Here is a 15,443-nt window from a genome sequence, read left to right on the forward strand (position 1 = left end):
TAAGAAAACACAGATGTAGAATAGATGTGCGGAAATTTACCTTTAGCCAGCGGGTGGCTAATTGTTGGAACAAACTTCCATCTGTCGTTGTGGAAGTTGATAGGTTGAATAAATTTAAGGAGGAACTGGACAGGCATTTGGAGGGGAATGGTGTGATTTTTTTTTTTTTTTTTTTTTTTTGGCTGATGCTGCGTAAGCTCATACACTTGCTTTCTTGCATCACATGTCACTACTACTAATACTGGATATCATCTCAAAGAACAATAGAAAGGGACTGGAGAGGCAATGCAGACCTCAGTCATATATTCCTTTATCAACTTACACATCAAAGTCCACTGGTCTTTAATTCTACTGTCAATATCTTCAAAGGTGATGCTGCATAGTCCGTCATATTGTATCTTCGTTGAAAGTCTTGCCAACCTTTGCAATTGTAAAACAAAGATCGGGTGGTTTGTTCTCACAGCCACTAAACTGGCTTGTAAAATATTAGTTGCCAAGCTGAATTTCTTGGCCATGGTGGCCATGTTTGTCAATCTCTGTTTATAGGGATGCTTATGCCCCTTTGGTTCTTTGAATGTGAATCTGAATCTCCACATGATTTGCATGTGGAAGATGGAAAATGAACTTAGTTTTTATCCAAAAACTAATTTTTTATGCTAATCTTCAATATCACTTATTTCTAGACAAGAAGCATTTCTTTACTTGAATTACCTGGACCTTCCAACTTTTCTTTGTGAGAACACTCAAAAATTAGTTTTCTCTTTTTGGTCCCATTGTTAATATATATATATATATATATCGTTATTTCTTTTTGTATTATCATTCTATTGTGGTTTATTCCGTCTTTGTTCATTTTCTTAATTACAGGTATTTTCTACACATAGGTATTATAGTTAATACATTACTGGTCTTTAAGCTAGCCTAATCTCGGTTATCTTAATTTCCCATGGCCTATACATTCAGGATTTTTCAACTTGTTACGTATTGCTAAAAAATTATATCAATTATTGATGAAAAACTGTAGCAATACTATTTTAAAACAATATGATATAATATTAAACATATTTATACATTTTTGTATTACATCACATGGACGTCAATCCCCTACTTCATCGGGGGCTTTGAGCGGATTGATGGTCCATTCGATGTAATGCATTTCTTACTTACCCGTTTCTGTTTGTATCTATCACAGCTTTGCTATTTTATCCAATTACTAAATTCTAAGTTTCTATTTTTAATTTTTTTTTTGGTCCCATGTTTATCTTAATTGTTATTAGTTAAATCAGTACTATTTATTATAAATATATTATGAACCAAATATATTATGAACCAAAAAGCTAGAGATAGAAATAAATTAAGTAAAACTACTATAAAAGCATATTAAAAATAAAATACAACATGAATTATCATATTACAAAAGAATAATATATATATATATATATATATAAATAACGTGTGGTTTGTAGAATAAATAAAGTGTCTGTGAAAATGGAAATGAAAAGTACACGTTGCCTGAACTAAGAGAAGTTTAAGGGATAGTAGAAAGTGGAAGTAAAGTAGTCGTTAAACAGGCGAAAGAATTTGAAAAACCTAGTACAAAAATGAACTGGGACTGAGGAGAAAAAAAAAGGAATATATAAGTAAATAATACTATACTCAGATATGGGAGGGCAATTTTAACAAGTGGTCGAATCAAGGGATGGCAAATATGCAAAATCTGAATATAGTAGATGAAATATGATTCATCAGAGGACTACTCCTGACCATGTATCAGGCACTGCGGTTCCAAACTTGACTGTAGTATTAGAAAGGGGGGGGGGGCAAATATGCAGCCTTTTATCATAATACTAGTGTAAAAAAATGTAAATTAAAATAAATACAAATTTACAAAAGTGTAATGCGAAATATAGTACAAATGTATGTGAAGTGCGGAAGGGGTGAAAGGTAATGAAAAAGTGTAGACAAGCAAGTGGTATAGGGAATAGTGAATTCTTGGGGAGGGGAAGGGGAGAAACAAAAAGGATGTTCAAAAGAAGGCGAAAATAGCAATAGGATTGACGGAGCGTTCATATCACCCTTGTATTGCACTAATAGTTTTATGAACGGGAAAAAATTAGAAAAAGATAGTATAAAGAGAAAAAATGTAGAGAAAGTCATTAAAAATACTGCACTTACTGGGTGCGTAAGGCCCAACCTTAAAGAAAGGGTTCTGGTATAAGCAAGCGTTAGTAAAAATGGGTGTTGATACCATAGGCTTGTAGAGAAGAAGGGAAATCAAAACCAAAACTAAAAGTTGCCAGGAGTCATTAAGTAGAGCAGAGGAGCGATGTACACAGCCAAGATGCGAAAGGGTTACGATAAAAGGCTGCATATTCTCCCCCCCTCCACCTTTTTTTTTTTTTCTAATACTACAGACAAGTTTGGAAACACAGTGCCTGATACATGGTCAGGAGTAGTCCCCTGACAAATTTCCTGGCTATGTATCATATTTTCATCTACTATATTCCGATTTTGCATATTTGCGATCCCCTGATTCAACCACTTGATAAAATTGCCCTCCCATATCTGAATATAGTATTATTTACTTATATATTCCTTTTTTTTTTTCCCTCAGTCACAGTTCATTTTTGTACTAGGTTTTTCAAATTCTTTCACCTGTTTAACCACTACTTTAATTCCACTTTCTACTATCCTTTAAACTTCTCTTAGTTCAGGCACCTTGTGTACTTTTCATTTCTATTTTTAGACGCTTTATTTATTCTACAAACCACACATTATTTATAATGTGTGGTTTGTAGAATAAACCATACATTATGCTGCATTGCTTCTTTTACTGCTGCATTGCACGTTTTTGAGCATTAGACCTACTATAACTTTTATTTTCCTTTTTCTGATTATTTTGCTTCTTAACTGTTAAATATTACTACTATATATATAGTAGTAATATATAACAGTTAAGAAAAGTAAAAAAATAAAAAAAATGCTACAAAATATAATACGAAAATTAAGAAAAATAAATATAAAGCTATCATTAGAGGCACAAAAAATGCACATTCCTCCACATGATGCCCAATGTATAACTGATAATAAATCAAAATTAATGCTAGTAAATTGATTTATTATTTTGAATTGGATTTTCTGCTACAATTTTCAGTCTTACCTTTTCTTCTCCCTCCCTGTTTATTAATTATTATGTTTAATTTATTATTTTTTGCTCAACAGTTTTGCCCTGCTACTGGCATTAATTTTGATTTAGTATTTAATATCAGTTATATATATATATATAGGTAGTTCCCAACTTTACGAGTTAATTCGTTCCTAGCGTGAGCTCGTAAAACAGGAATACTTTTTCCCATAGACATTACGTTAAAAACAGGGGTTGTTCTCAACAATGAAATTTGACCATAGTAATGTAAAATAAAGGTCAGCAAAACAATAGTTTATGCTTAAACAATGATTTATTTATCCAAAGAAATGAAAACGTGGTCTTTAAAATCAAACAAATTATAATAATAAAAAAATTATTTATCATACAAATGTTAAAGAATGCTTATTCTTTACCATCATCGACTAAATGCACACCCATTGATGGTTCTTCACTCATTGTTGGCAAGGCACTCGTTGGTTTGTTGGAAGCATGAGGAGTTGTTTTCTTCTTTGAAAATGCTTCGAGTTGTGTGTTTCCAAGACAGTCTTCTCTTTAGAAATTTCACGATAGCATGAAATTTCTGAAAAATGAAATGCATAAGAAATTTTTTAAAACGTGTAGCAACTTTTCTAGTGCCCTCAAAATTTGAATCTTGTGACTTGAAATCTCAATTGCTTTTTCTATGTGTTGAAAAGCTTTGTCAAGCCCCTTGAGAGTAAAGGAATGGACAGGAGTTGCATCTGTTAAATCTTCTTTTTCCTCAGCTTCTTCACATTTTGCCATTTCAAGGTCTTGATTTGTGAGCTCTCCATTGTGTGTTTTAAATAGTTGTAGAAACCTACAACTATTTAAAAAGTTGGAGAAAGGGTGCTGACTCTCTTTAAAAATTACAGCTGTGACTTGCAGGCTCCGAAAAAGCGATAAGTGTTTGCCTTTTTATTTACATAATTGTTATTTTATATTGTACTTAATATGTAGTCTTATAGTTATAGTGGTTATTTTTATTTTTTTGTAGATATACGTAAAACCGTTATTTCGTTCGAATCTTGCAGCCATTGTTTTTGTATATAGTGGTAGGGAATTCAAATTTTTAATTGAGGTTGTTAGGTAGCTCTAACGTATAATTTATAGAGTAATACACTTCGCTGTTTCTATTAGATAGCGTAGTATTGACATTTAATTAATTTAATTTATTAATATTTTATTAATTTAAAATATCATGCCCCAAACTAGAGCAGCAAAGCAACGGGCACAAAGTGGCAGGAGTGCAGTGACTTGGGGGAGAACTGGGGGGGCAATTCTACGACGCATCAGAGCCTAAAAAAATGTGCAACTTGTGAAATGTTTTCCGAACTCTCTGGAACGGAACGTGATATTGCTATGGGGGATGTCTTTGTGTGTGCGCGATGTAAGGAGTGTAAGGAAATCAGGCGACAACTCAGCGTTGTTATGGGCCTATATGAGAGTTTGAAGGACAGGGTGGATGCCCTCAAAAGATCTAAATTGAGGGGCCCATCAGGCTCTCAGCTGCCCACATCAACGCCAGAGCTTGCACTTGGCCATCACGCAACACAGCGGCAACCCCCAAAGCAGAATGCACTGGTCCCACAGGAACTAGTAGTTGTTGGTGACTCTATTGTCAGGGAAACGGGAAACATGCTTTGTAAAAAGGATAGGTGGAACAGGACCAGGGTATGTCTGCCAGGGGCATAGGTTGATGACGTAGAGCGGATATTATCCTTTAAGGACACAAAAGGTGATATAGTTGTACACGTTGGCACTAATGATATTAAGAGTAGGAGACCGGCAGAATTACTTAACAAGTACAGGTCACTGTTGAACAAAAGCCGAGAATTAGGGTTGAATTTGAAAGTGTCTGCAATTCTGCCCAGACATGATAGAAGGGAGTATATGATGAGAGCCTTGTCGATCAATTCGGCCCTGGAAAGAATGTGCACAGCTCAAGGGGTAGAATTTTTTTCATCCTTTTTTCATTTTTTCGTACTTGTTAACAGGAGAGACTGCTTCTATAGGGATGAGATACATTTAAATAGAAAGGGTGCAAGAATATTTGCTGATGCTATCGAGGCAGTGTTAGGTGGGTCGGAAAACTGATAGCTTGGGGGGATACAAGGACTAATAGTTTAACAGTAGCCGTAGGCAGAGGTGAAGGTGATTCTTGCACACTTCTATTAGAAAAGTAGCGACCTGGAGCATGGGGTGTTGGGGGTTTCAGGGACGGATGGCAGTCATCCTGAAATAGGTGGGTATATGGGATGTGTTAGGGTAACTAAGAATAGGAGTAGGAGCATGTATGCTTGCATGTATACCAATGCTAGAAGTATAGTAAATAAATTTGATGAATTTGAAGTGTTGGTCAAGACATCAAAGGCGGATATTGTTGGGATAGCAGAGACGTGGTGTCACACAGATATAAGAAATGCTGAACTGGAATTTGGGGAGTATAATGTGTACAGAAAGGATAGAAAGGGAGGAGGTGTTATGCAGTTAATTAAGAAAAACATAAAATCAAAAGAAGTGCATCCAGTTGATATAGATGAACAGTGCACTGTTGAGTCAGTTTGGTGTGACATAAGCACTGCGAAAGCAAATATAAGAGTAGAAGTGTGTTATAGGCCTAATGACTCGAATGAGTACAATGAACAATTGTACAGAGAAATAGAGTGGGCCAGTAAATCCGAATGTCTTATAATGGGGGATTTTAACTTCCCAGATATTGGCTGGAACTTGTGGGTTGGTCACTCACACACTAGTCGGACTTTTGTGGATTTATTGGATGATTGATTTCTGCAGCAGCATGTTCGAGAGGCAACCAGAGAAAGTAATACTCTTGATCTGGTTATCAGCAGTGATCATTCGTGTATTAAGAATTTGCAGATAAAGGAACCACTAGGTGGCAGTGATCACAGTGTACTGATGTGGGATTTACTTAAAGATTTAATTACCATCAGGGGTAAAGGAAAGGGTTTTTGCTTCCGTAAAGGTGAGTACAGTGGTCTCCGACAGTTTTTAAATTCTGTACAGTGGGATAAACTGATGATGTTACCAAGAGTAAATTCTAAGTGGGAAGCATTCAAGGAATTAATCGTGGAAGCTACTAAAAGTTTCATACCTATTAAGAAATATTGTTCAAGGTTTAGGCCTAAATGGTTATCTAATGAACTAATGAGACTCGTAATAGAGAAGAAAAATGCACGGGATGCATATAAATTATCAAGCAACTCAGAAGCCTATGGCAGATATAAGCTAGTCTGTATTCAGGTGACAAAAGAGGTTAGGCAGGCGAAGGCAGATTACAAGAAATCCTTGGCAAAAGATGCTAAGAAAAACAGCAAGGATTTCTTTATTTATATAAACTCTAAAAGGAAGGGGATGAATCTGATTGGTCCACTTGACATCGATGGTTTGACTATTGATGATCCTGCTCAGATAGCTAACAAACTGAATGAGTATTTTGTATCTGCATTCACACATGAGGAATTATTAAGGTTTGAAAATGGCAGAAGGTTATCAAATTGTAGCAGGATACTTAATGATTTTGTAATAACTGAAAGCAAAATGGAGGAGAAATTGTTGAAGTTAAACATAAGAAAAGCAGCTGGGGTGGATGGGATCTATCCAGTTATATTAAAGGAGGTGGCAAAGCAACTAAGCAAACCCTTAGCCATAATTATGAGAGCATACTTGGATTCAGGGGAGATTACAAAGGAACTGGATGCAAAAAATAATTTTGATATCATATATTTGGATTTCAGGAAAGCTTTTGACACTGTTGCGCATGGAAGACTATTGTACAAATTGGAGCAGAATGGTATTAAGGGTAAGTTGCTACAATGGATAAAAGGATGGTTAAGTGGGAGAAGACAGAGGGTGGTAATCAACGGGTGCTGCTCTTCATGGACTAATGTTATTAGTGGAGTCCCACAGGGTTCGGTGTTAGGTCCACTGTTGTTTTGTATATTTATCAATGATATTGATGAAGGTATATCAGGCTTAATGTCGAAGTTTGCAGATGATACAAAGGTTGGCAGGGTTGTTAATGACAGTAATGGCAGTGTTCTACTCAACAGGATCTAGATAATTTGGGCAGATGGGCTAAGAAGTGGCAACTGAAGTTTAATCTTGACAAATGCAAAGTACTGCATATGGGTAGAAGTAACCCCAGAGAAATGTACCAACTGTGTGGTACTACACTTAAGGTGGTAGAAAATGAAAAAGACCTGGGAGTAATTGTGCAGTCAGATATGAAGTTTTCTGAGCAATGCAGACGGGCTGCCAGGGCAGGTCATGGGGTTTTTGTCAATGATATATAGTAATTTTGCTAGTAGGGAGAAGGAGGTGATTGTCCCTCTGTATAAGGCAATGGTCAGGCCACGCCTTGAGTACTGCGTTCAGGTCTGGAGGCCTCATTTTAGGAAGGATGTAGATTTACTTGAGCGTGTACAGAGAAGGGCAACAAGATTGGTGAGGGGAATGAAGGGATCCTCTTACCAAGAGAGGCTTAAGTTCTGCAAATTGCAGTAGCTGGAGACTAGGCACCTGCAAGGTGATATGATTGAGGTATATAAGGCCTTGAATGGGTTGAGCACGCTGAATTCTGATGGGATCCTTCCACTTGTTCAGATTATGAACCTAAGGGGGCATAAATTCAAATTAAGAAAAGACAGATGTAGAATAGATGTACGGAAATTTGCCTTTAGCCAGCGGGTAGTTAATTGCTGGAACAAACTTCCATCTGTCGTTTTGGAAGTTGACAGGTTAAATAAATTTAAGGAGGAACTGGACAGGCATTTGGAGGGAATGGTGTGATTTTTTTTTTTTGGCTGATGCTGCATAAGCTCATACACTTGCTTTCTTGCATCACATGCCACTACTACTACTACTACCTCAACCTGTAATTGGTTACCAATATTAACGAATACTTCTATTGACTTTTGGATGATGTCTGCTGGTTCTTGAAATCCTTCAAAATTATCAATAAACTGATGACAGAGTTTATTCTAAACACCATGTTCTTTGTAATTTTGTCCCAGGCTCGTTTTATTATTTTGATTGCATCTAAAATGTGAATTTTTTACAAAATTCTTTAGAATTGGACCTCCCTCCTTACTTCTGCCTGAAGAAATAAAAGCACGCACAGTAGTAATGTATTGTATAGCTATGCTCGTAGTTTGAAATGCTGTGTTTAGGAATGTTTTGCATTTATTTATCGCAATTAATGTTCATATTTTCGATTCCGTTATTATTTGATATTTGAAAAAAAGAACTCGTAAACCCAGGAACTTGTAAAGCAAAAACTCATAAAGCAGGAACTACCTGTATATTAAAAAATATAAGTTCAAAGATATAAGTAAAAGAGTAGGTATAAAAAGTAAAGAAATATATGTAAAAGATTAAAGGAATGAATGAAACCACGGCACAAAAAATTTTTTTTACATATAAAAATATATATTAATAAAAACAGATAAGGTCATTGTCATATAACACACAACTTCAGTTAAAAAAAATTCTTTCTATATATATATATATATATAATTATACATATATTTGAATAACATTTAAAATAGTTGGAAACTGAATCTTTCATAATAAAAATGAAATAAAAAGGTACAGCAAACATCAGAGGCAGCAAAAAGCATATTCCTCTACATGATGCTTGAAATATAACCATAAAAATAAATTAGAATAAGAATTAAATATAAAAATAATGCCAGCAGCATGGCAAGACAAGAGCGAAAATAGTCAAAATTAAACATAACGATCAAACCAACAGGGAGGGAAGAGAGAGGTAGCAAGAGTAGAAATATTGCAGCAGAAACGCTAAGATAATTTTAGAACATCTAAATGTAAGGATAATAAAATAATTCATTAAATTTCGAAAGCCAATTAAATAGAAATTTAACAGCGCCCCCTCTGACGGGCACCTCTGGTGGTCTAATTTAGGTCTAATATAGGTCAAAAGGTCTAATATGGGTAATGCAACAAAGCTTGATCTGATGTCAGCAGAAATAAATAGTTTCTATATTTATTCAATAAATAAATTCAATATTTATTTCTGCTGACATCAGATCAAGCTTTTTTAATCTATATTAGACCTTTGCTAAAATTGTTTTCCCCCCATATCTGATGACAGCTATACCATTTTTATTTTCATTTTTATTTGCATTTTATTAATATTTTGTTGTACTAATTTTCTTTACAGTTCTCCCACTTTATATTGGCTTGGTAAGCCAGCCCATAATTTACTTAATTCATCATAACCTCTAGGATATGAACATTCTTTCACTAATCTACTACTCTTCTTTTTCTACTTTCCTCACCCTTATAGTTACTGGCACCATGTGTAACTTTCACATCCATTTATACTTACTTAATTTAATATTAATATTAATACAAATTATATATATATATATATATATATATATATATATATATAATTTTTTTTTCCCCCTGAGCAGTGGTTAATTGTTTACAAACCTCCAGATGTAGATGCACGACTGGGGTAAAATAAGTTTTATTACAGATGGAAGCCACCAGAAATTGTATATATTGGAAAGTAACTTGCACAAAATGCGGAAATTTGTCTTTAGCCAGCGGGTAGTTGATTGCAGGAATAAACTTCCATCTGTTGTGGAAGTTGATAGCTTAAACAAATTTAAGGAAGAACTGGACAACCCTTTAGAGCAAATGGATAGGTGAAGTGGGAACTGTTTTTTTTTTTTTTTTTTTTTTTTTTTGACTGATGCTGTATATAAGCTTGCTTTCTTACAACATATGCCTCTATTAATGCTCGAAACGTAATTGACTCATAAATTCATGAAAAAATATGCAATAAAGATGTATTTTTTCTTTTAATTATAGCATTAATATGTAGTTTGATTTGACTTTTTTTTATCATGTTAACTGTACAAATTATGTATGAATGCTTTAATATTGCATGCAAGCAGTGTATTAAATTTGAAATTATTTAGTTTTAACAATTGATTAATATTAAGATATTTCTTTTAGCTACTCTGTTGTAGATAGTCAGTGGGGACTGAATAAGGTTTCACCTGTAGAACAGCTAGCTTTTATCTGTGAGATAACAAAGGAAGAACTGCATCATATTATAATTATGGACAGAGATATAGGTAAAGTTTAAATAAATCTTTATTTGACCTGCCATGTGTGTTATAGTAATGAAATATACTTTTATAAGAGAAATTTCCTTCACTGAATACTAAGAGATGAAGTATCAGATGTGTTTAAAATCAGTACATCAACTGCATCACTTTAATATGCAAAACAGTGTAAAATCTGTACAAGATTTTTATTTATTTTTTTTTTTAACACACTAACCTCAAATTTTGGCACTACTCTTTCCTCCTTGTGGCAGAGCTGGAAATCTGAGGAGGAGAGAGCCACATCTCCAGGTCAGAAAAGTGCAGTGATGAAAATTCAAGGCAGTACTCCTAGACCTTAATAAGAGAAGGCTCAGACCAAGTGACTGCCGGATGTAACCCATATTCACTAACTAAGAATATTAATGAAATGTTAGACTTCTTTATCACTTGAATAACTAGAAGCATGGCTAAAACTTATATCGTCTGAAATATTTAATTAGTTTATTAGTATATAAATTGATACAGTTAGACCCAAATAGTCCCAATAATCAAATTAGCTGTTTTGGATTTCTATATTGAAATCCTGGCCCGAAGCTGGATTTGGATTTCTCAAATCAGTATTTCATCTAGTGTGATGATTGTTTAGAAAAATTCATTTTCTACTTGCCCAAAACATCTATTGAGAAATTTTAAAATATGCACATTTTTTTGTTCCCAGAAAGGCAACTGGGAATAATAAAAAATGTGCATTTGAACCTATCTGGTATAAATTTCACTTCTACATTACTCCTATCCATATCTGATAAATGCTTGTTTAGTTTCAACAGAAAATTGCTATTATCTAGGCTTTATCAAAATTTGTAACAATAATGGTGGTTAGGATATCATCAGGTACATTTACTGGTCTCATTGTTGAGCTCCAAAATGTTTCCATGGCCACTTTGAAATTTTTATGCCCACCTGTGCACTTTTCTTGGGTCTGTGGAATTGCCACACACATCCAGCATGGGAATTTCAGTCAGGATTTTGCTGTGTAATGTTTTGATTAATTCCGAGCCTTGGTTTTCACACATTTCTTGACCCAACATCACAGACTTTCAAAACTCTGTGGCATAAAATAACCTGTTTTTGTGCCAGAAATATAAAACTGGTAATCTCCTTCAGTAAGCTTCTCAAACTACAGTTGGATTCTAAACTGTACTTTGAAGCAGAGCAAAAACATGCCATGCAGGTGCAGCATGGATTACTTTTGTAAATACACAGTTACACAACCAGCTACTTCTTTTTAGCTAGTTGTGTGAGGCTGTTGTGAGACTTGCAATTCACTTGAACATTAACTAATTGTTAGTGGGTTGCTTGTAATGAAGCTAGTCTTAGCTTTTCGGATGTCATAATTATGTAATGTCTTTGGAGACATGTCTAACATTTATGGTTAAAACAGAGTGCTGGCTAGGTCTGCTGGTGCTGTAGATTTGATCATTTATATTGCTCTAGCTGTTTTATTTTCTCTTTGTTGATGTATGTTATGAGAGTCTGTCAGCTATCAAATTCTTAGACTTTGATTTGCACTTGCCCACAACTTGTTTTTCCATAACATCTAAACTTGTAGATTGACATAGAAACACTATACTGAATTTGGGTTATATCTGTGATAATGTAGTTATATTAGTGCAATTTGTTGATATGGTCGTGTTGCATTTACTGCTAGCTAATACAGATTTCTAGTTGAACTAAGTTTGAGCATAGTTTAAACAGTCCACATCTTAAAAATAACAATCCCTAAAAACATTTGTACACAATTGTTTCTATTTCTTCATAAGTGTATAATTTAGTGTGATTTACTATTGCTGATGATGAGTCCAAATATTTCTGAAAGAACAAAATTTCTCATATAGATTTATTTATGTATTGTTTCTGTCTGGTAATAGCATTCTCATAGCAGTAATAGAATTTCTAGAATAACTTTCCTTTGCAAATACTAGATTAATCCATTCAGTAATCTGTGTATTATTTTGTTAGCAGTAGTCCATCAAAGAGCACAATGTCTTTTTTTTTTTTTTTTTATGTGAACCCCAAACACGAGAGGTATTAGAACCTATAGTACTTAGTACTGTGCTTGGGTTGGAGGTTGAGAAGACGAAAGAAGATATTTGTTGACATTGGACTTGAACTTCTGTAGATTGTAATTTTCAGGAAATACATATGAAGGAAGGTTGTTCCACAAAACGGCAGTTGAATGAATAAATGAGGAAGGTGAAAAGTTGGTTCTGTGGGTTTGAAGTTGGACAGTAAATGAATGTTGGCTGGTGGCGGCACGTGTTCAGACTGTTTTGAAAGAGAGAGCGGGAATTATAGAAGCCAATTCAGAAGAACAGTGCCCATGGAAGTATCTGTAGAAGAGGCATGCAGCAGAAACAGTACGTCTATGAGAAAGCGAGTGGAGAGACTCTGTTAGAGATGAATCATTAATTAACCTAACTGCCCTCTTCTGAATGGAATCAAGAAGCCTGAGAGAGGTTTTGGGGGCACCACCCCAGATATGGGAACAATATTCCATGGCAGGGCGGATTTGCGATTTATACGGAGTGAGCAGCTGTTTGGAAGAGAAGTAATGCCGAGAGCGAAAGAGAAAACCAAGTTTTTTAGATGCAGAGGAAGCAATATTTGTAATTTGCTTGTGCCAAGAGAGATCGGGGATTACCCTGACTTGTGCCAAGTCAGGGTAATCCCCAAAAGAGATATATCATTTTGCCTAGAAATCGGAGTGTCACTAAAGATAAGCATAGGAGCAGAAGAATCCTTTTTGCGAGATATAAGACAAGACTGAGTTTTAGAAGGGTTGAAATCAACTAAGTTGTCTTTGTCCCACAGGAGAATTACCTGAAGATCGGCATTTAAGAAATTTTGTCTTTGTCCCACAGGAGAATTACCTGAAGATAGGCATTAAGAAATTGAGCAGGACAAGGTTTCTCAAAATGGAAAGTGGAATGCAATGTTCTATCATCGGCAAAACTATGGATAGGATTTCCAGTCAATGGAAGAAGGTCATTAATATACAAGAGGAAAAGAGTGGGGGAAAGAACTGAACCTTGGGGGACACCAGCATTAGTGGAGAAGTTAGAAGACAGAGAGCCATCTACCATCACCCTCAGTGAGCGATCGGAGAGAAAATTGGATAACCAATTACTAAAAACAGTTGGCAAACCATAAGATGGAAGCTTGTTTAGAAGACCTTTATGCCAAACACGATCAAAAGCCTTTGAGATGTCAAGAGCAACTACTTGTGTTTCACCGAACCTTTCCATTGAATTAGTCCATAAATGGGTAACATAAGCCAGAATATCACCAGTGGATCGACACTGACGGAATCCATACTGGCGATCGTTGATCAGACGGAAGGTTTCTAGGTAGTTTAAGAGTTGGCAGTTAATTGATTTCTCCATTACTTTAGAAAGAGTAGAAGTAATTGCAATGGGACGATAATTGGATGGGAGGGATTTGTCACCTTTTTTAGGAACTGGCTGGATATGAGCAAATTTCCAAGTAGAAGGAAAAACACCTTTGGAATAAGAAAGTGAAAAAAAGGCGGAAAAGAATAGGAGTAAGTTCGGGAGCACAGGTTTTGAGAACAAGTGGAGAAATACCATCAGGACCTGGAGCTTTCTTAGCATCAAGATTCATCAAAATCCTTCTGATATCCTTTTGACGGAAGACCACAGGAGGCATTGAATGGAGCATGTTGGGAATGGTTGGAGGTGTTTTACCAAGATCATTAATACATGAGCTGGAAGAAAAATGGGATGCTAGCAGGTCAGCTTTATCCTTGGCTGAAGTGACAACAGAACCATCTGGTTTGGACAGCGGTGGGAGTAGAGATGGGCAAAAGTTGCGGCCAATAGCTTTGGCAAAAGACCAGAATGCTTGGCTACCATTAGGGCAAGAAGCAAGTTTTCTACTTTTAGCCTGTTCAAACTCTAGTTTGGACTGATTAATAACTGCTTTACAATTGTTGCGAGCTTTGGTGTAGGCAGAAAATGAAACTGAAGAATTAGAAACAAGCCAATTACGATATGCAACATTCTTCTCTTGAACAGCCTTAGCACATTTATTGGAAAACCAAGGTTTGGACAAAGGACAACATTTTAAAGTGGAGTGTGGGATAAAGGATTCCATTCCTGCAAGAATAATTTCACTGACATGATCTGAAGAAACGTTGACATCAGAAGTTTTGAAACAGTAATCCGACGAAGGAAAAGAAGAAAAGAATTCTCGCAGGTCATCCCATTTTGCATTCTTGTAATGCCAAACAACACGAGGTTGGGAATAGCCATGATATAAAGGTTCCATTGGAGAAGAGACAATCACCAAGTTGTGATCTGAAGTGCCTAAAGGACCTCTGACTTCAACCGTGTACTTAGAAGGGTTGTTTGTGAGAAAAAGATCAAGCATATTGGCTGTATGATTAGGATTGTCCGGTATTCTGGTAGGTAAATGAACAATCTGTGCTAGGTCATTAGTAATTGCAAAAGCCTCAGCATCTCGACCTGCTGGGTCGGTGTGACTAGAAAACGGAAGCCAGCTGGAGTTGTGAACATTAAAATCACCAAGGAAAATTACCTCACTGTTAGGAAAGTTGGACTGGAGAAAGTCAAGTTGCAAAGAGAGGAAGTCAAAGAGGTCCAAGTGATTAGTGGAGTTGGGAGAACGGTAGAGACAACAGATGAATTTGACACTATGAGGTAGAGAGATTTTAAGCCAGAGAAGATCAAAGAGAGGAGATTCCAAATTGCCAAGTCTCTAACAGGGAATATCAGAACGGACATATGCACAAGTACCACCTTTGAGGCGAAAGGAATCATACAGCGAATAATTTGGGCATCTGAGATGAGCAGTAGTTGAATCAACTGATAACTGAGATTCTGTCAGAAAAAGTACATGGGGTTTGGCAGACTGCAAGTGGAAATGGACATCATTGAGATTAGAATTGAGACCACGTATATTTGTGAAATGAATTAGGAAGTGCTTGGGAGGTTTAGATCTTTTCGCAGATAAGCTTGCTCTATTATTTTGACAATTCATGGTGTATTCAATAGTAAGAAAAAGTGGGTGGGACATGCTGTATGAAGTAATGAAATTTTTGGATATGGCGTACACGTGGTAAGAATATACCC

General features: G+C 35.6%; 1 protein-coding gene across 1 annotated transcript in view; it reads left to right on the top strand.

Annotated features, from left to right (window-relative positions):
* The window catches only part of Cont (Contactin), a 268,473-nt gene that overhangs the window by 74,423 nt on the left and 178,607 nt on the right, over positions 1 to 15,443 (top strand). Inside the window, exon 5 of the mRNA XM_090390177.1 lies at positions 10,178 to 10,299. Coding sequence (XP_090246303.1) covers positions 10,178 to 10,299 — 122 coding nt within the window. The remainder of the gene's footprint in view (positions 1 to 10,177; positions 10,300 to 15,443) is intronic.

This window comes from Mastigoproctus giganteus, chromosome 2 (genome assembly GCF_048544385.1).
Source record: "Mastigoproctus giganteus isolate SK-2022 chromosome 2, ASM4854438v1, whole genome shotgun sequence".
Classification (NCBI taxonomy): Eukaryota; Metazoa; Arthropoda; class Arachnida; order Uropygi; family Thelyphonidae; genus Mastigoproctus; species Mastigoproctus giganteus.